At 42.5% G+C, this 26237-nt stretch overlaps 1 protein-coding gene across 3 annotated transcripts in view; it reads left to right on the top strand.

The window, feature by feature from the left end:
- Positions 1-24539, top strand: part of HEXA (hexosaminidase subunit alpha) — a 53763-nt gene extending 29224 nt beyond the window's left edge. For all 3 annotated transcript variants that reach the window (XM_033919556.1, XM_033919558.1, XM_033919557.1), the window contains 7 exons: positions 1207-1387; positions 4455-4541; positions 7965-8037; positions 10788-10968; positions 15222-15312; positions 19924-20028; positions 24275-24539. In XM_033919556.1, coding sequence (XP_033775447.1) covers positions 1207-1387; positions 4455-4541; positions 7965-8037; positions 10788-10968; positions 15222-15312; positions 19924-20028; positions 24275-24338 — 782 coding nt within the window. In that variant the 3' untranslated portion in view covers positions 24339-24539. The remainder of the gene's footprint in view (positions 1-1206; positions 1388-4454; positions 4542-7964; positions 8038-10787; positions 10969-15221; positions 15313-19923; positions 20029-24274) is intronic.
- Positions 24540-26237: the final 1698 nt, after the last annotated feature.

Below are 26237 nucleotides of genomic sequence, written 5' to 3'. Positions count from 1 at the left end.
ACAAATTGCTCGATCATTGTAATGTTCTTCCTGAGAACAGCATACCCAGGATCAAAACTTCCTACTCGTACATCTTAATTTGAAGGCTGTGTACATCCCAATCTTTCCACTGGTCTTTGTATTCTATAATCCTCCTTGAACTAGGATTTGGTGTAAGTAGAATACAAGTAATGGATCATGTGAAATGTGAAAATGTCCATTTCTTCATGTATTTTTGAACAGGCAGATCCTAATTAAATACTTGTGGAACTTGAGATGTCCTGACCTGGATGTGTCAGTTATGATTTGATTATGCGATAGCACAATTTTATTTTATTTTATCCCAAGACAAACTAGTCTATGTAACAAATCAAAGGGAGACATACATCTAAGTCAACCTTTTGTATCCTGGAATATTGGTAAGCTATTACCCCGATCCTCAGCGGCACCACTTGGAACTCAAACCACTCTCATTGTTCCAAGCTTTACGTGTCAGATCGTCACTGGATCGTTTTTCGTTATAACCTTATTCTTTTTTTATCTTTTTTCTTTTTTTGAAACTATTCACATTATAAAGAATTTTTATGAAGAATTTTTAAGCATGTTACTTAGCTTAGTTCTGTGGTGCTCTTGATACAGTGGTCAGAGTTTGGCGGTATTTATATGGAGGGGTTCCTTGATAAAGCTTGAATGCGAAACATGTCGGTGTTAACCCCCTGCCAGAGACCACAGAACTAAGCTAAGTAACATGCTTAAAAATTCTTCATAAAAATTCTTTATAATGTGAATAGTTTCAAAAAAAGAAAAAAGATAAAAAAGAATAAGGTTACAACGAAAAACGATCCAGTGACGATCTGACACGTAAAGCTTGGAACAATGAAAGTGGTTTGAGTTCCAAGTGGTGCCGCTGAGGATCGGGGTAATAGCTTACCAATATTCCAGGATACAAAAGGTTGACTTAGATGTATGTCTCAGTTATGATTTGAACATCTTTCCTTAAATGCTGCTGTGGTTGAACCATGAAGTGAGACTGAGGCATTATGATAGGCTTTCTTTAAATCTCCGTGTCTGTAAAGAAGAGGGTCTTAGGTCCTCTTAATTTAGTACTTGTCAAATTTGTAAAAACAAAAGTAAACAAAATGAAAATGCATATTCCTAATCTCTTATTTGGGTTCACTAAAAAAAAAAGATAATGACCCATTTAAATGTCTCTTCCTCTCCTTGTAGGAGTTCCTGGGTTGCTGACCCCTTGCTATGAAGGAGCAAAGTCCTCTGGAACGTATGGGCCAGTGAATCCTACGCTAAATAGTACCTATCACTTTATGGCCGAGTTCTTTAATGAAGTCAGTTCTGTCTTTCCAGACTTCTACATCCACCTAGGAGGTGACGAGGTTGATTTCTTTTGTTGGTATGCTCCTCTTTCTCCTACTGTCGTAACAAATGTTTTAGACCAATGGCTCCCAACCCTATCCTGGAGGGCCACCAGGCCAGTCGGGTTTTCAGGGTAGCCCTAATGAATATGGATGAGCGAAATCTGCATATAATGCAGGTGCCAGGCATGCAAATCTGCTCCATGCATATTCATTAGGGCTATCCTGAAAACCCGACTGGCCTGGTGGTCCTTCGGGACAGGGTTGGAAACCACTGTTTTGGACCACCATGGGTTTTGTTTTTATTAGACTTTTATCACTGTCCAATGAAGGTTTAAGTAAAATAAGAGTCCTTTTATTAAGGCGCGCTAAACGATTTAGTGCCCGCTAAATGCTAAGGTGCCCATAGAATATAATGGATGCCTTATCATTTAGCGTGCAATAAATCGGTTAGCATTCCTTAATAAAAGGACCCCATAGTGATATGTGTTTAGTATCTTTTGTTATTTAAGTGACATGTTGTCCTTTTAGCCCTTTTTGTTTTACTGGAAATAACACACAAATTATGTAACTTTTTTGTGTGAAATTGCAGTTTGTGTGGTTTGAAGCAGAAAATGCAAAGACATGAATCAAGCTCTTTTAAAGCCCCTTCCCCCCCTCCACCAAATAAAACAAAAACAATACACTTTTCTGTGCTGCTACTGCTTGCTTCTCTTTCGACAAGCAGGATTGAATTGGTCAGTCACACAAGTGTGTGATGTCATCCTATGGCGTAGGGGTGGAACTGCTCTCCTGTAGCTCAGAATTTCAGCTCAACGTTTTAAGCCCGTGTCATTTCCTGCATGCATTAGGCTTTTCAGCACCTTTGTTTCATTTTTGCTACCATAGCAAATGGCATCTGTCATGTAATTTTATACTAGAAAATATGAGAGCATGGGCTTAGACAACAGTTAATAGAGTACTTTGTGGTTAAGAAATTGTTGAAACGGGCTGCCTAGGTGATCGGGTATAAGCTTCCGATTGAAGCGCTTCTACTTTTGTGATTTTTGGTTGGAGACTGCTGTTTCCGGCTTGGTTTTACCTGTTTTTGCAGCGTGATGCCAAAGAGGAGAGGCAGGAGCGCTGCTGGCGCCTCTTGGCACTCCGAGGTGCTGTCCCTCAGCAACATTGAAGAACTCCTTCGGAGGACGCAGGGAGCGGCTTCTGTGAGTCCGGTCGCTAGCCCACTGAGGATCCTGGGTGTGATTCCTCTTGGGTCAGACACCACTCTTAGCCCGGATGTTAGAGCACTGCCTCCTCCACCACAGTTGACCAGCTCTCCCAGGGGTCAGGAAACCCCGGAAGAAGGGGCCGATACTTTCCCCAGAGGCAGACAACTTAACACCAGGAAGCTTGGAAATGGAGATCCCGGTTCGGGCAACCTCCTGGGAAGACTCTGTGGGATCTATAACACCTGGAGGAGGATTGGACCAGAAGGAACAGAAACCAGAACAATCTAAGGAAGGTGAGAGACTCTGTACTACAATACAAGCTACTTTTTGGGATAGACCTGCTGAGATGACCTTAGAAGCTCTTCGGGACCTGGTAGCAAATTTAGGGAAGGTAATTAGTAATTAGTCCCAATTTCCAACAGATTGAAAATAAACTTATCCACCATTCAGAAGAATTAGAAAAATTAAAATTTCGATATGACTTCTAATAATTTACTTCAAAAGACTCAGCAGGACATGGTTTCAATAAAACAACTCCAGGAAACTATAATTAAAGATAACTTGAATCTTAGAAGAAAAGTGGAATCATTAGAGAATCGGGCACGTAGTAATAATTTGAGATTGATAAATTTTCCAAGAATAACTATGGTAACATCCAGAGATATGCTCAGGAGATACTTATTAGAAATTTTGGAAGTTCCGGAAGGTAATCTTCCACCATTCTCTCAAGTTTATTACCTCCCCAGCAAAACTCCGTATCAACAGCAACCTGAACCTACTGAATGACAACTATTGAATATTACTGAGATTCTGGAGAAGTCAGATAAGGAAGTGGCAACACCTGCAACATTAGTAGTTACTTTGGCTCTTTCTATTGATAAATCTTGGTTATTGAGACTTTCTAAAGAATAAACAAATGGAATTCCTTGGTTGTAAAATTCAAATGTTCCCTGATGTTATAAGGGAAACGCAAAAACGTAGACGTGACTTCCTTCTTTTGAAACCGGGGGTCATCTCCATTGGGGGCTACATTTTATTTGAGACACCCTTGTAAGTGCATTGTCTGTTATCACTCAATTAAATATGTATTCTTTGAGCCCCATTTGACTAATTTTCTGGCGATGTCCCGCCTGGACAAGGAGAAAATTCAAGCTTGAGCTCTAAAAAAAAAAAAAAATAGTAATCTCCTTCCCGACCCATAGGAATAGCATTACTTCTCTGATTGTTTTCTCTTATGTTTTCTCACAATTAATTCTTGGATCCAATGAGGACTTGAGCTAATTTTACCATAACAAGTTTTCTTGTAAACTGCTTAACATTGTTAAGTATGGATTTATATAATTGTAATATGTTTTGGTTAAAGTTGCTTTCTCTACAAGTTCGCTTGATATAATATTGAAATCAATAAAAATACTTAAATATAAAAAAAAAAAATTGTTGACACGGCATAACAATCCTTCTCAGGCACTGGAGTCACCCTGCCTTCAGCTTTGTTCCTCAGAATGCTCCCAATATGTTTTATACTAATAGAGGGGTTTGTTTTGCCTTAATTACCAGGCAGGCAATGCCATAACAGTGAGTCTGCTTTCTCTTGTGAAGTGCATGACATTAGGAAGTGAGCGGCCTGTCAGCCGCCTGGCCTGCAGTTTCACACTACTCTGCATGCTGTCATCCCTTTGTGCTTCCTTGAAGGACAGGTGCCATATTGCTAAAGGAGACCTTTATTGTCTTATAGAAAGAAGTGAATCCTCAGCAGAGCACTTTCTGTTCTCCACAACTAATTAAAAACAAAAGAAAAAAGTGATGATGATAAATGAAAAGGGAATTAAAATCTCAGCATTTATTTAATTCCATGTCTCCTCTTTTGTTTTTTGTCTTTTTTTTTTGTCATAAGGAAGTCAAATCCACATGTCCAGGAATTTATGAAGATAATGCAGTTTGGAGATGACTACACCAAATTAGAATCTTTCTACATAAAGAAGTAAGGAGGTGGATAATGATATGTTCTCTAATATTCCCTATTTAGCAGGAGCTCAGACATGCCAATTTTCTGTCCAGCATGGTTCCTGTTGCTTTCCACCCTAGGCTCTCGGTTTCCACTTCCTATATTTTTCAAGAAAAGGGAAATGTACAGTTTTGTATTGCACTTCTCCATCCGATTCACGAGGGTTAGGGGATTCACATAACCGTGAATAACAATCTCGCATTTCGGTAGCTCAACCTTATTCCAACCTTACTTCATCCCCGCTCCCTCCTCTGTGGCACAACCACTTTCCCTGTGCCGCGTCCCACCTCCCTTCTGGACTCAACTTCCTGTTTCCAGCGGGGTGGGACACGGCAGAGGGAAATCTCCAGGGCCGCCGCAGGCAACTCCATATAAAACTGCCGCCGCTGCTGGAAACCTCAGAGATAAGTTTGAAGGTAGAACCAATGGGGTTTGAGAATGAGCGAGAGATGCCAGACCTTGGACGCAGTAGGAGCGTGGAGGGAAAGATTTCGAATGGGGGAGGGGGGAGGCATACTGACTGGAGAGAGCGCAAATGCATGTAACTTGGTCTCTTTTGACTGATTCTTGAAAAGAGGCTGGTAATCTGTGATTTTTCTCTGTGCACGCTGCGAATCGGTGCTTGGAAAAACGCGGCAAAATTTTTCTCTGCAAGCATGGATGACCTAATTCGTGTGGGAGGAGCCAGAAGTCAAAAAACCGCAAATAATCTAAACCGCTATTGTGGAAACCGCGAATATGGAGGGAGAAGTGTATATTCTGTTGTTGCTGACTGAAAGTAGGGTGTGTTGTGACGGTGGTGGGCATTGCACGTGAGATCACTGCTGTTTAAGTCCCTGATGTATGTCTGGTTGTGAGAATGTGTGAGGCTGGAAACAGCTGCCTGGCCAGATGCCATCACAAGCCAAACTGAGTATATGTAGCATAGTTCACTTGAGCCGAGCTATAACATGAGCAATGTGTTATTTTGTTGTGTTTTAGGAGGATCCCCAACTTAAAATCTTGGGAGTAACATTAGATAATGCATTAACATTTGACACATATGTTCGAGTAATTGAGAGTTTTGAGGGGGGGTTAAGAAAAGTGAAGTACAGCTGTAGCTGCTTGGAATTCCATTCATTTCAGATTGTGGTACAATCCCTTGTTTATCACAGTTGGATTATTGTAATATCTTATACGTAGGCTGTCAAGTGACCATGTGGAAAAAAAATTGAACCCTTTAGAGTACAGCAGAGCGATTGTGTTCACGTTTAATGTGATAGAATAACACCATTGTTTAATAGACTTCATTGGTTACTGATAGTTTAAAAATAGTCCTAGCTTCTCTCTACGTTAGTATTTCTTTTATTTCACGGTCAAACTCCTAGATACATGTATAATTTAATATTTCTTTAAGTACAAATTTGGGTATTCATCTAGACATTTATTTAAATTTTCACTTCTCTTCTCCCCAAAGGATATAATATGAAAATATGTTAATCTTGTCATTTAACCTAATCTAGGCTGTGATTAACTTTCTATTCCAAAAAAAAAGGTCCTAAGCATTATACATCATAGAAGCCAAAATAACTTTCCCAGTATCTAACATATAAAAAAATGTTAAAAAGAAAATTTCTTTGATTGCTTCTATTTTACGACAGGAATAATAACATAGAAACATGATGGCAGATAAAGGCCAAATGGCCCATCCAGTCTGCCCATCTGCAGCATCCACTATCTCCTCCTCCCTAAGAGATCCCACATGCTTGTTCTGCCCTTTCTTGAATTCAGACAGTCTTTGTCTCTACTACCTCTACCAGGATACTATTCCATGCATCTACCACCCTTTCTGTAAGTTTTCCTTAGATTACTCCTTGGCCTATCATCCCTTAACTAAATCCTACGCCCTCTCATTCCAGAATTTCCTCTCAATTGAAAGAGACTTGCCTCATGTGCCACATAGGTATTTAAACATCTCTTATCATATCTCCCCTCTCCCACCTTTCCTCCAAAGTATACATATTACGATCTTTACACCTGTCTCTGTATACCTTATGCTGAAGACCACCGACCATTTTAGTAGCCCTCTATCCTATTTATATCTTTTTGAAGGTGCGGTCTCCAGAATTGTGCACAATATTCTAAATGAGGTCTCATCAGAGTCTTATACAAGGGCATCAATGCCTCCTTTTCCCTACTGGCCATACCTCTCCCTATGCACCCTAGCATCTGTCTAGATTTCACTGTCACCTTAATATCATCACATACTATCACACCCAAGTCCTGCTCCTCTTTCATGCACAAAAGTTCTTCATCTACTAAACTGTACTGTTCCCTCAGGGTCTGCAGCCCAAATGCTTAACCTTGCATTTCTTAGCATGAAATCTTAGCTGCCAAATTTCAGACCATTCTTCAAGCTTCGCTAGGTCCTTCCTCATGTTATTCTTGCTTAACGTCTATCGGAAGGCTTTCTAAAAGAAAATAACTACATGTTTCTTATAGAGAATCCCTTGATAGATGGAAAATTAAGTAAATTTTGGTTATAAGACTGAAAATTATGAGCTGATGATGCTCTGTTTATCTGGTACACAAAATGTTTGGGCACTTGACCCTGGAAAGATTTGAAAATAAAACAAGCAGCCAAAAGGGGGATTATTCTACCAATCCAACTTAGACAAAGATCCCATTACAAGTTGTTTGAGAGTATTTAAAAATCTATTTATATTGGAAATTTGTGCTGAACAAGTGATTAATTTTGTTATGTGGTCTATAATAGAGGTGGTTAATTCCTGGTTCTTTTGTGCTAATCCACACTGAACCTTTCTTTTTTAAAGTATATGTGGAAAATACTGTCAGAGTTTTATTTAATGTAAGATAATATTCCAGCCCTTCTTTTCTCAGTAGTATTTGTTTGAGCACTGTGTGCTCATCCTGTTACTAGCTTGTAAGCCACACAAGCAGCAAAACTCGACAACCAAATCTCCAAGCTACTGATTCTGACCCCAGACTACAAAACATTCAGAAAAGAAATAAAGACTATACTTTTCAAGAAATTCCTGCAAACGACTTAATACCGCTAGCTCCTTCCTACTCCCAATACCACATCCCAATACCTTCCCAATTCCCCAAAGCAACCTCATCCACTCTTTATCTCCTCTAGAAATTACCAGATATCTTCTTCTTGAAATACGTTTTTGTAATTTTTTTGTAATCCTCCTTGAACCGCAAGGCAATGGCGGAATAGAAATCTCTAATGTAATGTAATGTATGCACTAGCTGGCATTAATCTCTTGTGATAACAGGAAATTGTATTAACTGTGAAATACACAATACAGCACTGCAGTGCTTTTGAATAAAATGTTGTTTTGTGCACCCTAGACTCTGGATTTACAGGTTTCTCTTTGACATGTTTCCTTCTAGGCTAATGGACATTATCTCTTGGTGTGGTAAAGGCTACCTGGTGTGGCAGGAAGTGTTTGATAACCAAGTAGAGGTGAGAACTGCAGTCTTGAAGTTCTCTGCTGCTTGACACCTGGAATGATAGGACAGAGCACGATATTGGGGTTCAAGAAAGGATTAGATAAATTCCTGAAGGAAAAAGGGATGGAAGGGTATAGATAGAAGAATACTATACAGGTCCTGGACCTGATGGGCCGCCACGTGAGCAGACTGCTGGGCATGATGGACCTCTGGTCTGACCCAGCAGAGGCAGTGCTTATGTTCTTATGATGGATCCTTCCTTCCTGTCATCTTCATGCACTTTTCTCTTCTTGCCTTACTGCTCCTGTTTGCTTCCCTCTTTTGTGCTCATCCTATGCCTTCTGAGTTTGTTCTCCCTCATTTTCTTGGCCATTTCCTGTCATTGTGTAGAAAAATGAAGAACAGCTCTGAACCAGCAATAAGAAGGATAATAACAGAGGGGTCCTTTGACTAAGGCGCCCTAAATGCCAACGCGTCCATTATATCCTATGGATGCGTTAGCATTTAGCGCGCACTAAAACGGCTAGCGCGCCTTAGTCAAAGGACCTCGGAGTTCTTTGAGGATCCAGTATCTCATGATGCCACAGAGCAGAACTGAGATGGTGATATTTTCGTGTGTGGGATGGGTGAGGGGGTTTTGTAGTGCTTTTATAGTATTTTATATATGTACCAAGCTACTGCTGTTAATTTTATTTATATGAATTCTTTATTTTTTCCTTCCCCAGTAGTTTTCCTGTAGCTACAAACCCCCATGGTTTCTTTTGTATGAATTGGGGAAAAAAAAAAAAAAAAGAATGTAGTTGAAATAATGCATTAAAAACAATATAGCATGTTTAAATGTTATCTTGGTAGGGTACGACATTTGTTTGAAACTTCGTTATCTTTTCTACTTTTTCTGTCAGGCCTATTGCCATTGTTTGGGTTGGGATGGTGCTTTCATTGGATTTATTAACCATAGTACTGCTGGTTAATTTACACACTGTGGAAAAGAGTTCTTTGGTTTGTGAGGATGATTGTTCAATCTTTTAGTTATAATATTCTTTCTTCACTCTCCATACTGTTATCGTAGATCTGCTTGGAAGGTGTGGCCTAGTGGTTAGAGCTGCAGCCTCAGCACCCTGAGGTTATGGGTTTAAGCCCCATGCTGCTCCTTGTGACCCTGGGCAAGTCACTTAATCCTCCATTGCCTCAGGTACATTAGCTAGAATGTGAACCCGCTGGGACAGATGGAGAAAAATGCTTGAGTACCTGAATGTAAACCGCTTAGACAACCTCCATGGATGGGCGGTATATAAAAAAGTATTCAATACAAGCTGAATATATAGAAAAATCACTTCACCACACAAAATATATTCAGAAAACCCCACCGTGCATGAGGTAATATGAGAGAGTTTCCTCTTTTTTAACGGAGAAAAGACCTCAGTTCTTTCCAGGGATTATTAAACAATCGAGCTGTTGCTTCAATGAATCATTGAAGCAGCAACTCGATTGTTTAATCATTTCCTCTGATGCAGCAAGAAGTGCGACACAGGGCCTGTCGGGAATTCTATATTTTTTTCTCCCAGGCAATAAAGCGATAGCAGCGCTGGGAGAAGAACGTGGACTGCTAGGATTTAAACCACGTCCGGAGGATAGAGCATTTTTGAAGATAAATTTTCCTATGAACTGTTATTGAATTTTTAAATTATTAAAAAATATATAAAGAATACTATTTAAAAGAATATATTATCTTTTCACACGGAGTTTTTGTAGACCAAGGATGTTTTTTCCTATGTAGCTAACATAGAGTTTTTCCAGGTGACAATAAGCCCTGGAAAGAACTGAGGTCTTTTCTCCGTTAAAAAAGAGGAAACTCTCTCATATTACCTCATGCACGGTGGGGTTTTCTGAATATATTTTGTGTGGTGAAGTGATTTTTCTATATATTCAGCTTGTATTGAATACTTTTTTATATACCGCCCATCCATGGAGGTTGTCTAAGCGGTTTACATTCAGGTACTCAAGCATTTTTCTCCATCTGTCCCAGCGGGTTCACATTCTAGCTAATGTACCTGAGGCAATGGAGGATTAAGTGACTTGCCCAGGGTCACAAGGAGCAGCATGGGGCTTAAACCCATAACCTCAGGGTGCTGAGGCTGCAGCTCTAACCACTAGGCCACACCTTCCAAGCAGATCTACGATAACAGTATGGAGAGTGAAGAAAGAATATTATAACTAAAACTATCTCGGATTACCTCATGCACAGTGGGGTTTTCTGAATATTTTGTGTGGTGTAGGTGGTATATAAATCATTTAAATAAAAAATAAAATAAAAATATCGGACAAATTTGTCACTCTCATTTACAGGGGCATTTAAAGCCTTTCACATGCACACACAGTTTCATTCTCTCTGACATATACACACTTCCACACCAACCATACAACCTTCCTTCTGTAAAGCACACACGTGTATACATATACCTTCTCCTATCTCCATTCCCTTTCATCCGTATCCTGTATCGCCTTGCCCTTTCAGTTATTTGCCCTCTCTCTGTGTCCATTCCTGTCAATCACCCCTTTCTCCTCTTGCTTCAATTGCAGGATCTCCTTTCGCCCTTCTGTTGTTTCCCTTCTCGCCTCTCTTGGTGACGGCTTAAAGCAAATAGCTACCATTCACCCCCTTGGGGTACATCTATGTTCCCAGATTGAACAATGCCATTTTACTCTAACATCAGGTGTCTGTAGGGTATAACAAGTTTGTGCATTATTCTGCTTGTACTCCAGATGAGAAACGACACGGTGGTGCATATATGGAAGGGCGATGAAAAGGCCTACTTACAAGAGCTGGCAGCTGTCACCAAAGCCGGTCACAGAGCCTTACTCTCCTCTCCCTGGTACCTCAATGTCATTAGTTATGGGCAAGACTGGACACATGCTTACCTGGTGGAGCCCCTAAATTTTGATGGTATGTGCTTGACCCTTTTTTTACCCAACATATTATTAACATGATACATTTATTGTGGTATATATAGGATGAAAAATTAGAAATATGATGAAGAAATTGGATTGTTAATTCCAGATCCTAAACCTCCCAGTTCAAAACTTTTTTACGTTAAGAACTGAATACCTGATCTTTCTATTGTCTTCTTCTTTATATAAATGAATCTGCATTTTTTTATATTGCTTCATTGTCCCCCTTCATTCTTATTTTTACTGCTCTCGAGGAAGGTATAACATCAGAGTAGAGAAGTAGCCTAATGGTTGGTGCAGCGGCCTGAGAATCTGGGGAACTGGGTTTAATTCAGATCCAATAAACCCTCCCAGTTCTTTAATAATTTTATTCCACACTATTAAATCATATACCACAAAGGTTCCTTTTACAAGGAGGAAAAAAGCCTCAGATCCCCATCCAAAGTCAGAACAAGTCTTGCTTTAAGACTAGAAAAGGTAACAATCTCACAGGCTTAAAAAAAAGCCTTAAAACTCTTAATCTGGATATAGTGAACTTCAGATCACTTTTATATCACAGTTCAGTTCAATATTTCAAATCCAGTAATACTGTAACTATATCAAGAACACTGGGCCTCCAGGAGGAAGGCAATAATAATAATAATTTTATTCTTATATACCGCCAAAGCCATAATAGTTTGAGGCGGATTACAACAAGAAGTGCTGGGCAATCGGGGAATAAAACACAATATAAAATCATCAGTACGTACATACAATGTGAACGTAAAAACAGTAAAGACTTACAAATCGATTAAATAATTTTGTTTTTACTAATTTTCTAAAACTGAAATAGGATGAGGAATGCATAATGATATTACCCAACCATTCATTTAATTTACCTGCCTGGAAAGCAAGAGTTCTATCCAAGAATCTTTTATATCAGCAGTCTCAAACACGCGGCCCATGGGCCGCATGTGGCTCTCCAGGTTTTATTTGCGGCCCGCGGTCTAGAGGCCATCATTCTCTTCCTTTTGGAGCAGCAGCCGGCTCGTTCGCTCAAAGCCGCGGGTTGGCGGCTCCTTGCGCTATCCACTCCTGCATCGGAAGCCTCTCTGATATCACAACATCAGAGAGGCTTCAGATGCAGGCGCGGATCTCGCAAAGAGCCGCCACCCGTGGCTTTGAACGAACGAGCCGGCCAGACACGCTGCTGCTCCAGTGGCGTACCAAGGGGGGGGGCGGTCCACTATTCTCTTCCCTGCAGGGCCGACCAACTCTGGCGGCCCGACGTCAATTCTGACGTCGAGAGGACGTTCTGGCTAGCCAATCGCTGCCTGGCTGCCCGGAACGTCCTTTCCGACATTAAAATTGACATCAGGCAGCGAGAGTTGGTCGGCCCCGTGCAGAAGAGAAGCAGGGAGATGGCCTGTTCCCGATAGCGGCAGCAGCAGCAGCCTATTCTGCGGCGGCGATGGCATGGGGAGGGCAGGAAGGAATGAAGAAAGAAAGAAGGTGGGGTGGGGACAGGGAGCCAGAAAAAAAAGCAAAAAATGGGGCACGGAGGAAGGAAGAAAGAAGGAGGGGGGACAGGGAACCAGAAACAAAGCAAAAAATGGGGCACGGAATCAGAGAAAGACAGACAGAGAAAGAAAGAAAAAGTTGGGGGAGGGAATGAGGTCTGGAGGAGAGGAAGCATACAGGAGGCTGAAAGAAGGGAAGAAGTATTGGATGCACAGTCAGAAGAATAAAGTGCAACCAGAGACTGATGAAATTACCAAACAAAGGTAGGAAAATGATTTTATTTTCAATTTAGTGATTGAAATGTGCCAGTTTTGAGAAAGAAAAGATATTGAACTTTAAATGTGAGTGCTGCAGAAAAAAATAGAGTACTTGGAGGGCCGCAGAAAAAATAGTTAATGCCTTATTAAAGAAATGACAATTTTGCATGAGGTAAAACTCTTTATAGTTTATAAAACTTTCCTTTAACAGTTAAAAGGAAAGATATATAAACTATAATCTTTCCTTTTAACTGTTAAAGGAAAGTTTTATAAACTATAAAGAGTTTTACCTCATGCAAAATTGTCATTTCTTTAATAAGGCATTAACTATTTTTTCTGCGGCCCTCCAAGTACCTACAAATCCAAAATGTGGCCCCGCAAAGGGTTTGAGTTTGAGACCACTGTTTTATATCGACAGGCCTTTATTGTAGTGTAAGTGAACATATGAATTCTATGAGTAGACCTGTTAGAACAGTTCAGTTTAAAATGTAGGGGCCAAACAAAGTTCAGAGGATAACACACACAATTGGGCAGCAGAGTTGTGCAAGTGAGAGCTGCACATAAAACAAGATAAGTCAATTTGACCAGTGTTCTTGATATATTTACAGTATTACTGGATTTGAAATATTGAACTGAACTGTGATATAAAAGTGATCTGAAGTTTATTATATCCAGATTAAGAGTTTAAGGGCTCCTTTTACTGCGTTAGGGCATTAACGCGCGGAATAGCGCACGCTACACGCTAACGCCAGCATTGAGCTGGCGTTAGTTTTAGCCGCATAACGCGGGGTTAGCGCGCACTAATCTGCGTGCGCTAAAAACACTAGCGCACCTTAGTAAAAGGAGCCCTAAATTAAGTGACTAAAACTAGGAGTTTTTTTGTTTTTGTTTTTTAAGCCTGTGAGATTGTTACCCTTTCTAGTCCTAAAACAAGACTTGTTCTGACGGGGATCTGAGGCTTTTTTTCCTCCTTGTAAAAGGAACCGTTGTGGTAAATGATTTAATAGTGGGTAATAAAATTATTCAAGAACTGGGAGGGTTTATTGGATCTGAATTAAAGAAACCTTTCCCAACTTCATATATACAGTACTCCCCCCGATATTCGCAGGGGTTCCGTTCCAGGAACTCCCGCGAATCTTGAAAAACCACGAATACGGTTTTCAGCAGGGGAGACAGGAGAGGGCAGCTGGAGGGCCGGCGAGTGAGGAAAATCACTTGCGGTATGCTCCGACCGCCTCTTCCTGCACTAAAGTCGGGCCTCACCAATCGGGAGTAGTGATTTGGCCACAGCTCCTGATTGGTGAGGCCCGACTTTAGTGCAGGAAGATGCGGTCGGAGCATACCGCAAATGATTTCCTTCGCTCACCGGCGCTCCGGCTGCTCTCTCCTGCCTGGTCATTCGCGGTCGGAAAATGCCACGAATGACTGGGACCGCGAATTGCCAACTGCGAATGACCGAGGGAGCACTGTATAATTGTAGCACTGGGTTTAATTCCCATTGTAGCTCTTTGTGACTCGGGGCAAGTCACTTAACCTTGCACTGCTCTAGGTAGAAAAGAAGTACCTACCGTGTATACATAATATGTAAACCACTTGGATTGTACTTACAGAGAGGATGTATATCAAGTCCCATCCCCTTTCCCATTACTAAAGCCATTGGCTGTACCCTGTTTAGGGACTGCTCGTGTCTAAAATTCAAAGTAACTTATTTGTCCATTCAGAGGAAGGGGCTGCTTTGTTGAAAAATCAGTTTGAGTGCCAAATGGGGTAAGATGCGCGTACTTTGAAGATGACTCCCTATCCCTACTGTTTGTGGAAGCATCTGTTTTTTGTGCCAGTAGGAACAGAGCAGTTAATATTGATCTGCTTCACTCTTTTCCATAATGGAGATAGATGTTTATGGCTTTTATTGCTCTGCTGCTTTAGCCACAGTGTTCACTTGATTAGGCAAATCCAGCTTACATGCCGCTAAAAGTTTAAAATACAGTGCTCATCCAGAACGGCATGTAGTGGCGACAAGCCATTTTGAATTTTGAGGCATTTCTTTTTGGAGGACCCACCTTTCTTGTTACCAGGGAAGCACAGGGGGAAGCTTGAGAGCTATAATGGATTGTCTTGCCATGTTTCCAGTTGGGATGATATGAAGAACAGAGCTGGCCTTGAAGCGCTACGAGATGGTCTTCCTTAAGGAAGTTCCTGTAAGATGTATTGTGTTTCTTTTCAGGGGAACTGGAGGCACTTTAGTGCAGAGATTATTTTGTAATACAGAATGTTGTCTTTCGAAAACTCACCTGTATATTACACCTAGGAAGACGATTACAAACTATATATGAAAAGTCTATGCACAGCATTACTGATAAACCTGTGTGTGGAATCTTCACGTGTGGAAATGTCTCTCTCATTCTTCTATGATGGCAGCCAGACTTCTTTAAGAAGGTTGGGAGTACTGCTGAAAGAAAAATAGAAATAAATGATTGTTTTCTTACTGCAGGGAGTCCAAATCAGAAGGCCCTGGTGATTGGAGGGGAGGCCTGCATGTGGGGAGAGTATGTTGATGTGACAAACCTCACTCCCAGATTGTGGTAAGGGACCCCAAAGACACCAGGGTGACTGTAAATTACTTTTCTGTTTCTTGCATAGATGCACAAAAATGTCTACATTAGTTCTAGGCATCAGCAGCCAGGGCTTTTTGCTGGGTTAGCGAAGTATCGTCTAAGAGAGGGAAACATGCAGGGGAGGTGTAAAGGTCATGACATTGGGAGAAGAGCTAAATAAGTATATTCTTAAGGGGGAACAAATCTCATCTTCTTATGCCATGCCGTGCTTTGCTTTCTCATCAAAACACTACTTCTAAATCTTTTTTTTTTTTTTTTTCTTCCATCTTGAGTAAAATGGTGTGAAAGCCGTGTTATTCCACTTCTAAAGGTAATAAACATAAAGGAAATAAGGCAATACATTTTTTATTGGACTAACTTAATGCATTTTATGAGTAGCTTTCGAAGGTAACCCTTCTTCAGATCAGAAATCAGAAATACATATGTTAAATGGCATTTTGCTATTGTATATCATTTCACCAGTAGAGGGAGTTCAAGAGCTCTGAAATGAAGTGAGCAAATAATGCTGGGAGATATACAGTAGTTCCTGAGAGGATTCTGAATTGGCAGGAAGTGAATTCATATTGGAGGAGACGGTCTAACAGGGGTGTATTCAGAAGTGCATTTTTTTTGGAAGGGGGGCCAAGGTGGACTGAGGGAGCCAGGTATATTCTGCCTTCCCTGTCACTGCCACAGTTGTAACATTGAGGAATATCTTTGCTGGCGAATATGCCTTCTTCTGTCCCTTACTTAATAAAACCAATATTGGTACTCCTGCACATGGTCAGTTCAGTCACTGAACTGAATTTGCACGAGAGAGCTGGCATCAGAGGCTGAAGTGCATCTTGTGATTTAAACGCTGCTTGGACAGCACAGGTGGGACTCGTGGAGGAGATCTCTGTGGCTGGTGGAGCTTAGCATCCATGCCAGCCATTAAAGCAGAGGGGATCCGAGCCGAAGGTCCTTGCCCCATGGCTTTACTACTGGTCTAGGAGATATATTGAGGAAGTTCAGAACACAGGGGGAAGCAGCTGAGCACCTGAAACCAATTTGGAAAACTATTGATAAATGAAACAAAAGTCAAGACAGGAGGAATACAAAATGAATGCAACTAGGATTAGTTGTCAGGATTACCAGACCTTGAAATGTGATAGGAGGTTGATGGACAGAATGCTTCTACAGATTTTATTAAGTAAGGGACAGAGGGTGGCAGATTAAAACCCTAGGCTGTAGTCTGCATTAAAAGTCAGACCAGCTGATAAAGGGAACTTTGCTGGAAAGGTACCCTGAACTCAGTTGGGCAGGAGGGTGTGAGGTGGCTATGAAAGATCTTAATTATATGATTATTATCTTGTAAACTATAGTATAGTATCCACCTAACTTAGGGATGGTCTGGACTGTTTTGGGAGTCATGACTCAGCTGGAGGCCTGATGCAGTCTTAGGTTTGAAGAAGTTTTTAACACAACTAAACTAATCTCAAATACCAAACATGAAACTTTTCAACCACATTCATAGTGAAGTTCTGATAGCCCCAATCTTCATGACTACTGCTTTTGACTTGCTCTTAATATTTATTCTGTTACGTCCCTTCTGGATTCCTTTTGCTAGGTGTTTCATCCCAACCCACAAGCCAGGAGTTGCAGAAATCCAACACTTTTCTGAGCACATGCCTCCATAGCCTGAGAGCTAAAGAACATATCCAATTACAATTTCTGCAAGTAATCCGTGCAGAAGTCTCTTGTAGTTGCTCTGCTTCTTTTCTTATTTTTTTCACTTAAAGTTCGTTTTCTTGGTGGCTTCAGTGTCTTGAGACCCCTTCCAGGTGCTTCCCTGTTGGAGGAAAGGACGCAGTCCCACAGTGCCAGACTGCTGCTTCAAAACTCTAGTGCAGGGGTGCCCACACTTTATGGGCTTGCGAGCTACTTTTATAACGACTAAGTCAAAATGATCTACCAACAATAAAATAAAAAAAAACACAAAGCACACTGAAAGGCAGAGAAAATGTTAATTATTCATATTCCGGGTTTTTTCAAAGAGGTCACGGCAGATGACTCTAAGCAATGTCACCTCAGTAACAAAATACAAAAATAGACAAATACACCCCCCTCCCTTTTTACTAAATCACAATAGTAGGTTTTAACACAGGGAGTTACGCTGAATGCCTCGTGCTGCTCTCAATGCTCATAGGCTCCCTGCGCTAAAAAAACGCTATTGCGGTTTAGTAAAAGGGAGCCATAGTGCAAAATATAGACAGCAGATATAAATTCTCAAAACCGACACATTTTGATCACTAAATTGAAAATAAAATCATTTTTCCTACCTTTGCTGTTTGGTGATTTCATGAGTCTCTGGTTGCACTTTCTTCTTCTGACTGTGCATCCAATCTTTCTTCCTTTCTTTCAGCCTCCTGTATGTTTCCTCTCCTCCAGACTTCATTCTCTCCCCCAACTTTTTCTTTCTGTCTCCCTGTTCCCCCTTCTTTCTGTCTCCCTGTCTGCCCCCTTTCTTTCTTTCTCCGTGCCCTCCCCCAAGCCACTCGGTTTGCTGCCACCGCCATCGGGGAACAGCCCCCAAGCCACCGCCGTCCCAAGCTTTCCCTGCAGAAGCGTCGCGCTGACCAGCATTCCGCTCCCTGACGTCAATTCTGATGTAGGAGAGGAAGTTCTGGGCCAACAAGGCTTTTCTCCTCATTCCATCCAGCCTGAGCCCCATCTCTCCTTGATCCAGCATTTCCCTTCTGTGTCTGTCAGAATTACCATTCCACCTATTTTCCAGCATCACCCTTCTTTGTGTCCATCTCACCACTTTTTCAGAATCTTCATTTATCTCTGTCCTTGTCTTTTTTCACCATTTGCCCTTTCAATGTCTTTATCTCCCCCCCCACATACTTTTTCAGCATTACTTCTATGTCTCTATTTCACCTCCTCTTCATGTCCCCTCTGTATCTCTATCCTTATTCAGTAGGTCCTGCTTACTCTTTCTCTTCTTTGTGTCACTATCTCCATTTTCAGCTTTCCCCCCTTTTCCTTTGTTAATGCACCCTGTAGCCAGAATCTTTTCACCCTCCTTCCACTTCGGCCCAGCCCAGTATGAAATATTTCCTTTTGTTTCCCTCCCTTCTCTCTTTCTCTCTCTCTTCTGCTCCCTCACCCACGAGTCCTGCATCTGGCCCTCTCCCTTCTACCTGCACCTGGCAAAACCCCCCTGCTCCGCGGCTCTCTTAAGCAACTCGTCAGCAGCGGTGATCAAGACAAGCTGCCGACATCGAGGCCTTCCCTCTACGAGTCCCGCCTTTGTGGAAAAAGGAAGTTGAAACAAGCGGGACTCGCAGAGGGTAGGCCCCGACGTCAGAAGCTTGTGTCGATCGCTGCTGCTGAGTTGCCGAAGAGAGCCGCGGAGCAGGGGGTGTGGCCGGAAGCAGGTAGAAGGGAGAGGGCTGCTGGAAGAGGTAGAAGTTCTGGAGTATGACACTGACCCGGGCCAGGATGATTTCTTTTTCAGGCTGTTGCTGCTGCCGCCGCCACGCCACCACGCCCCCCCCCCCCCCCCGAAATGACAAAAACAGCCTAATGCCCGGCGTCGGCGTCTTTGACGTCGGGGAGAGGAAGGCTGATAGGCCCGGTAGATCGGGATGGCAACACGAGTCTTATCACAGAGCCCGGGATGGGCTTTGGGATCGACTCACGTTGCCTTCCTGAGTTACCGGTCGATCGCGATCGACGCGTTGGGCACCCCTGCTCTAGTGGATCTCTGGAGCCAGCCTACTGTGTGTCACCCTTCCTAAACTGGCCCCTTCCCCTGGGAGTTTGCTTGCCTGGTGACCTTGTCACGGGTTTTACATTTTCTCCATACAGGAAATTGCTCAGATGAATATGGGGACAGAACAGCCAGAACGCTGTTGTAGCTCTGATATCACTCAGAGCCCTGAATGTCCACTGTGTACATTTCTAGGCTCTGAGTGATGGTTCACAAATGACCAGCACTGGGCGGAGTTTCCTTATACCCATCTACCCACCCCTAACCTAGTAGATTCAAATACCTAGGCAGGAGTTCTGTAGGACAAGCTAGAAATTGTAACCTGATTGCCTGTTGCCCATTTTAAATAAAGTTTTGTGAGTTATAGGTTGGATGGGAAGGTTCCTGGTCAGGACTTGAAGTCCATGTCAAAGTATCCTCCTGATAGGATAGCATCATGAGATTAGAGTGTCAAATTATCCACAAGCTGATAGGATGGCATATTAAAGCCCATAGGCTGTATACGCTGTACAGTGGAGGGGTCATATCAACTGACTGTGGAATCTTTATTGCCAGATGGAAATTCATTTTGGATTAATTGTAGAAAAGGGCTTTTAGCTATGAAAAGCATCCAACTTAGGTTTCTTTTTTTAAATAATGTGAATAGCAGAGTCCTGTCTTCATCTGTGGAAAATGGGGAGGGACTGACCTGACCCTGTGAATTTTGGATATTTGTGTTTGACTGTTCTCAGTGTTCTTGGAAGCCTTGACTGCTTTGAAGTGAATGCTCCTTTGTGGCTCCTTGGCAGTCACCTTGAGGCAAGAGGTTCGTGAGCCACTTAACCCAAGTATGTGCTTTGTAGGCCCAGAGCTGGAGCAGTAGCTGAGAGGCTGTGGAGCAATGCAACAGTGAGAAACCTGAAGGATGCATATGACAGACTCTCCAATTTCCGGTGTAAGCTCCTCCGGTAAGAGACGTTTACTTCCCCTTCCTTTGCTTGTTTATTGGGATTTATTAACCACATAAAACTGTATGCTATAGGCTAAGAACCAGGGAAGCCAGGATTCAGATTCCTCTGGAAAGTCATTTAACTCTCCAATGTTTCATGCACAAACTTGGGGCTCCTTATATCAAGCCGCGGTTTAACGCGTGAAATAGCATGCGTTAAACGCCTGCCTTGAGCAGGCAGTAGTTTTTTGGCCAGCACGGGGGTTAGCGCGGCTTGATAAAAGGAGCCCTTAGATTATAAGTCCTCCAGGGACAGGGAAATATCTAGTGCAGTGGTTCCCAACCCTGTCCTGGAGGAACACCAGGCCAATTGGGTTTTCAGGCTAGCCCTAATGAATATGCATGAAGCAAATTTGCATACCTATCACTTCCATCATATGCAAATCTCTCTCATGCATATTCATTAGGGCTAGCCTGAAAACCCGATTGGCCTGGTGTTCCTCCAGGACAGGGTTGGGAATCACTGATCTAGTGTACCTGAATATAGCTCACCTTGAACTACTACAGCAAAGGTGTAAGTTAAATTAAAAAAAAAACCAAATACAAAAACACCTCCCCTGAACAAACTTTGAGCAATATCGTCTGTCCTTTCCAATTTCAAAGATTTATTTGCTGGCTGGGCATCAAAAAATCTATGGGATGAAAATTTAAAGAGCCAGTGGTTTGTCCAAGTAACTGAGTTTATCCCAGGACAAGCAGGCAGCATATTCTTAACGCATGGGTGACGTCACCGACGGAGCCCCGGTACGGACATTTTTCACTAGAAAGTTCTAGTTGGCCGCACCGCGCATGCGCGAGTGCCTTCCCGCCCGACGGAGGAGTGCGTGGTCCCCAGTTTCTTCGTTTCCGCGGAGCGAAGAAGACGCATGTGGTTTCAACGGCCGTTGAAAACATCCTTTTTGCCTTCCCGCTCGCGCTTTTTCCTCGTTTTTTCTCTTTTCCCCACTTCGGGTTCATCATCACGATCCCACCTCATTGGCGGTGGAAACCGTACTGGACTATTTGCTCTCTCTCTCCGACGCTGGCCTCAAGTCGACCTCAATCAGAGTCCACCTCAGTGCCATCACTGCGTTCCATGAGCCTATCCTCAGAAAACCTCTTACGGCTCATCCCCTGGTTTCCCGGTTCATGAGAGGCCTCTTCAATGTCAAACCACCTCTGAAGCCTCCTCCAGTCGTCTGGGACCTGAATGTGGTTTTATCAGCACTCATGAAACCTCCGTTTGAGCCTCTTGCCACAACTTCACTCAAATTTCTTACATGGAAGGTGCTTTTCCTCATTGCCATCACCTCTGCCAGGAGGGTTAGTGAGCTGCATGCACTGGTTGCCGACCCACCTTTCACTGTTTTTCACCATGACAAGGTGGTTCTGCGTACCCATCCTAAATTCCTTCCCAAGGTGGTCTCGGATTTTCATCTCAACCAGTCCATTGTGTTGCCTGTCTTTTTCCCTAAGCCCCATTCTCATCCTGGGGAACAGGCATTGCACATGCTGGACTGTAAGCGTGCCCTTGCTTACTACCTTGACCGTACCAGGGCTCACCGCTCATCTCCTCAGCTCCTTTTGTCCTTCGACCCTAACCGTCTAGGTCGTCCTGTCTCCAAACGGACGCTTTCCAACTGGCTTGCTGCCTGCATTGCGTTCTGTTATGCTTGGGCCGGTCTCTCACTGGAAGGTGCTGTCACGGCCCACAGGGTCAGAGTTATGGCTGCTTCTGTGGCTTTCCTCCGTTCCACGCCCATCGAGGAAATCTGCAAGGCGGCCACTTGGTCCTCAGTTCACACATTCACTACTCACTACTGTCTGGATACCTTCTCCAGACGGGATGGGCACTTCGGCCAATCTGTGTTACACAATTTATTTTCCTAATGGCCAACCATCCCTCCTCCCTCTCTGTTAGCTTGGAGGTTACCCATGCGTTAAGAATATGCTGCCTGCTTGTCCTGGGATAAAGCACAGTTACTTACCGTAACAGGTGTTATCCAGGGACAGCAGGCAGATATTCTTACGACCCACCCTCCTCCCCGGGTTGGCTTCTTAGCTGGCTTATCTTAACTGGGGACCACGCACTCCTCCGTTGGGCGGGAAGGCACTCGCGCATGCGCGGTACGGCCAACTAGAACTTTCTAGTGAAAAATGTCCGTACCGGGGCTCCGTCGGTGACATCACCCATGCGTTAAGAATATCTGCCTGCTGTCCCTGGATAACACCTGTTACGGTAAGTAACTGTGCTTACTGGGAGAAATCACTTTGTACATCAGTCTCCAACCTGTTTTCTACATTTTTAGGAAATATGAGAGCATGAACACTAAATGGAAAATGTAGTTATCTAAATTTTTATTTTAAATGTTTAGTTATAAAAGTGTTGCCAAAAAAATCTGCCTTAAATCATCTATCCCATGAGATGTCACAATTGTATTAAAAAGAACTCTCGTGGATATTCTAAATATTTTTATGTGAAGTATCAGACTGTGAGCATCTGTTGGATAACTTTCAAATGTGTTCACTTAGCTCCTTATAAATCCTAATCTAATCTAATCTAGTCTTCAATTTATATACCGGGTCATCTCCCAACGGAGCTCAACTTTGTTCACATGTAATTAAGACTAGAGCATATAAGAAAAAAAAGATGGATTATCGTCAGTTCTTTGATACTATAGTTAAGCCATTTAAATGTTGTGTAAACAGCAGAGTTTTCAGTCCATAACTGTCTTATACAGTCCAAAACCTTTTCAAAAATTCCAATAGAATATAAATAAATTTGGATTAAGATTGTTTTAGTAAACTTGTAGCTTGAAAATTCTTGATTTTTCTTCAAACTACACTTCTTCCCAGCAAGCGACAAAATCCATTCATTTTTACAGTACCCCGACTTAGTACCATGTTTTGCTAAATCGCTGCATCAGTGAATTTATCAATATTTTGTAGGCTCTCCTGTACTTGAAGATAGATATGTAGCCTTGATAAGCTTTTTCATATCTACAACTTGTCTGTAAACCCCGAATTGCTCCAGTCATAATACTTGAACGCTTGGAGCATTCCTTAGTACAGTTGTAACACCCTAACTCCAAAGTCAGAGAATCTCTGGTAAATACCAGCGCAAAATATAGCTGCCTTTGTAGTTGGAGTATTGCAATTGCACTAAGGAATGGAATGCTCCAGTGTTCAAGTATTATGATTGGAGCATTTAGGGGTTTATAGACAAGCTGTAGATATGAAGAAGCTCATGAAGGCTACATATCATCAGGTACAGGAGAGCACACACACACACACCTGTATATCTATATTAAAAAAAAACAACTTGGACTTATGAGGAACTGAGTGAGCACTTTTGAAAGTTATCCAATAGATCAGGGGTAGGGAACTCCGGTCCTCGAGAGCCGTGTTCCAGTCGGGTTTTCAGGATTTCCCCAATGAATATGCATGAGATCTATTTGCATGCACTGCTTTCAATGCATATTCATTGGGGAAATCCTGAAAACACGACTGGAACACGGATTTCCCCAATGAATATGCATTGAAAGCAGTGCATGCAAATAGATCTCATGCATATTCATTGGGGAAATCCTGAAAACACGACTGTAATATAGCTCTCGAGGACCGGAGTTCCCTACCCCTGCGATAGATGCTCATGTTCTGATGATCCACGTAAAAACATATTTTTGAATATCCATGAGAGTTGAATATAATAGTTGAAAAGTGAACATCTTTTAAATGGAATACTTCAGTATGTACAGATAAAGTTCTTAGATACTGAAGATAACAGGAGAACATGTATCGTTTTCACATGCATCATGGCAGGAGGGTAATAATATTGCAGTAGAGTGCAAAACATCAGTGAGCAAAGAGAGAAGGTGGAGCAGGGCCAGTCTGGTGACATTGCAGTGCCCAGCAGAAGTGTATCGCTAGGACAGGGGTAGGGAACTCCGGTCCTCGAGAGCCGTATTCCAGTCGGGTTTTCAGGATTTCCCCAATGAATATGCATGAGATCTATTTGCATGCACTGCTTTCAATGCATATTCATTGGGGAAATCCTGAAAACCCGACTGGAATATGGCTCTCGAGGACCGGAGTTCCCTACCCCTGCGCTACGAGATAAAAAGCTTCAAATGACAACATCTGTCATGTGGCATCAATAGGGGGGTAAACAGTGCTATCCTATTCCTATCCTTAACAGTGTTGTTGTTTTTCTTTCTTTTTTTCAGACGTGGTATCGAAGCTCAGCCTCTCTATGTGGGTTTCTGTGACCAGCAATTCGAAGGACTATGAGGAAAAGAAAATGTTATACTTTCAGTTATTGGTTTGATGCCCAACCTGATTCAATTTAAATTATTTAAATTGTTTCTTCTTAGCTATTTCTGGGCAAGAATCCAAAGCTCTACCCGGTTCTGTGCTTGGGTTCCAACTGCTGAAGTCTCCGTCAAAGCTCACTCCAGCCCATCTACACCCTCCTAGCCATTGAAGCCCTCCCCAGCCCATCCTCCACCAAACGGCCATATACAGACATAGACCGGGCAAGTCTTCCCAGTATTGGCCTTAGTTCAATATTTACTATTATTTTCTGATTCTAGATCCTCTGTGTTCATCCCACGCTTTTTTGAACTCCGTCACCGTTTTCCTCTCCACCACCTCTCTCGGGAGCGCATTCCAGGCATCCACCACCCTCTCCGTAAAGTAGAATTCCTAACATTGCTCTTGAATCTACCACTCCTCAACCTCAAATTATGTCCTCTGGTTTTACCATTGTCTTTTCTCTGGAAGAGATTTTGTTCTACGTTAATACCCTTCAAGTATTTGAATGTCTGAATCATATCTCCTCTGTCACTCCTTTCCTCTAGGGTATACATATTCAGGGCTTCCAGTCTCTCCTCATACGTCTTCTGGTGCAAACCTCCTATCATTTTCATCACCCTGCTCTGCACCATTTTAAATCTTCTTTTTTTTTTTAACTTGAATATCTTTATTAAAAGTTTTATGTTATACAAGCTACATGTGGATATCAAAGCTCAATCACCCCACAGTATGTGACAATCAAAAGACTTCAATATCAGGAATCACAAAAGCATAAACAAAACATCATGGATACATAGATATCCCCTGCATGAAATCCCAAATCCCCCCCCCCCCCTCCCCAAACAGATTGAAACATTCAAAGTGGACAACTCCCCGTTGTTCCTTCAGGCAGTTATCCCCACAGCAGTAATCCCCCCAATTCCCCCAGCCCCAGTAAACTTAAACCAAAGTATCAATCTTGTCCATAATAACAGTCCAAGTTCGAATAGATGAAAAATAGTGCCCATGTCGTTTAGCAATGGAAAGTTCCATGGTACACAAATGATGAAATTTCAGAGACCATTCTAACATAACAGGTGCCTCAAATCTTTTCCAGTGATTAGCAATTAAACATTTAGCAGCCAGTCCCCACCGGCGGAGTTTAGTTTGCCAAGTGTGTTCACACATATTATGGAAGCCCACTGGTACCAACGGGAGCACAAATTGTAACAATTGGGATAAACAACCAACAACACGTTTCCAAAAAATTTGTAAAGGAAGACAATCCCACCATATATGCAGAAATGTGCCCACAGCCCCCCCCACACCTCCAACACATTGCAGAAGACCCCGTAAACATTTTATGTAACCTAGCTGGGGTATAACACCACCTTGTAAACACCTTGTAGGCATTCTCCTGTATAAGAACACAAGAGGATGCCTTACCCACCTCAAGACAAAGTTGGGTCCACTCCCTCTCAGAAAAAGAACACCCCAAGTCCCATTCCCAAATGTCTTTATATTTAGGGTGAAAGATAACCGAGCCCCGAAAATATTGATAGAGAACTGAAATGGGTTTGGGCAGACTACGAAGTGTAAGACACAGATGTTCTAAGGGAGCCCTCGTCTTGATCGATTCCCCAGTCCAGCCCTGTGATTGAATAAAATGTCGGGTTTGGGAGTAAGCCAAAAAATCCCCCTTAGGTAAAGCAGTACTTTTCTGAAAAGCCTCAAAAGATATCAAGATCCCCTTATGAAGGACATCAGAAAATGTCCGGAGCCCTAGACGCTCCCAGCGCAGAAAAACCGAGCTCTCCCTACCCACCGGGAAGAAGGGTTCATCACATAACGCCCCCAAAAGTGAAGGCACCATCCCTGCTCCCCATTTCTTCCGCG

The sequence above is a fragment of the Geotrypetes seraphini genome, chromosome 14 (assembly GCF_902459505.1).
Source record: "Geotrypetes seraphini chromosome 14, aGeoSer1.1, whole genome shotgun sequence".
Lineage (NCBI taxonomy): Eukaryota > Metazoa > Chordata > Amphibia > Gymnophiona > Dermophiidae > Geotrypetes > Geotrypetes seraphini.
The sequence above is the reverse complement of the archived record's forward strand: the minus strand, read 5'-3'. Positions and strand labels throughout refer to the sequence as shown.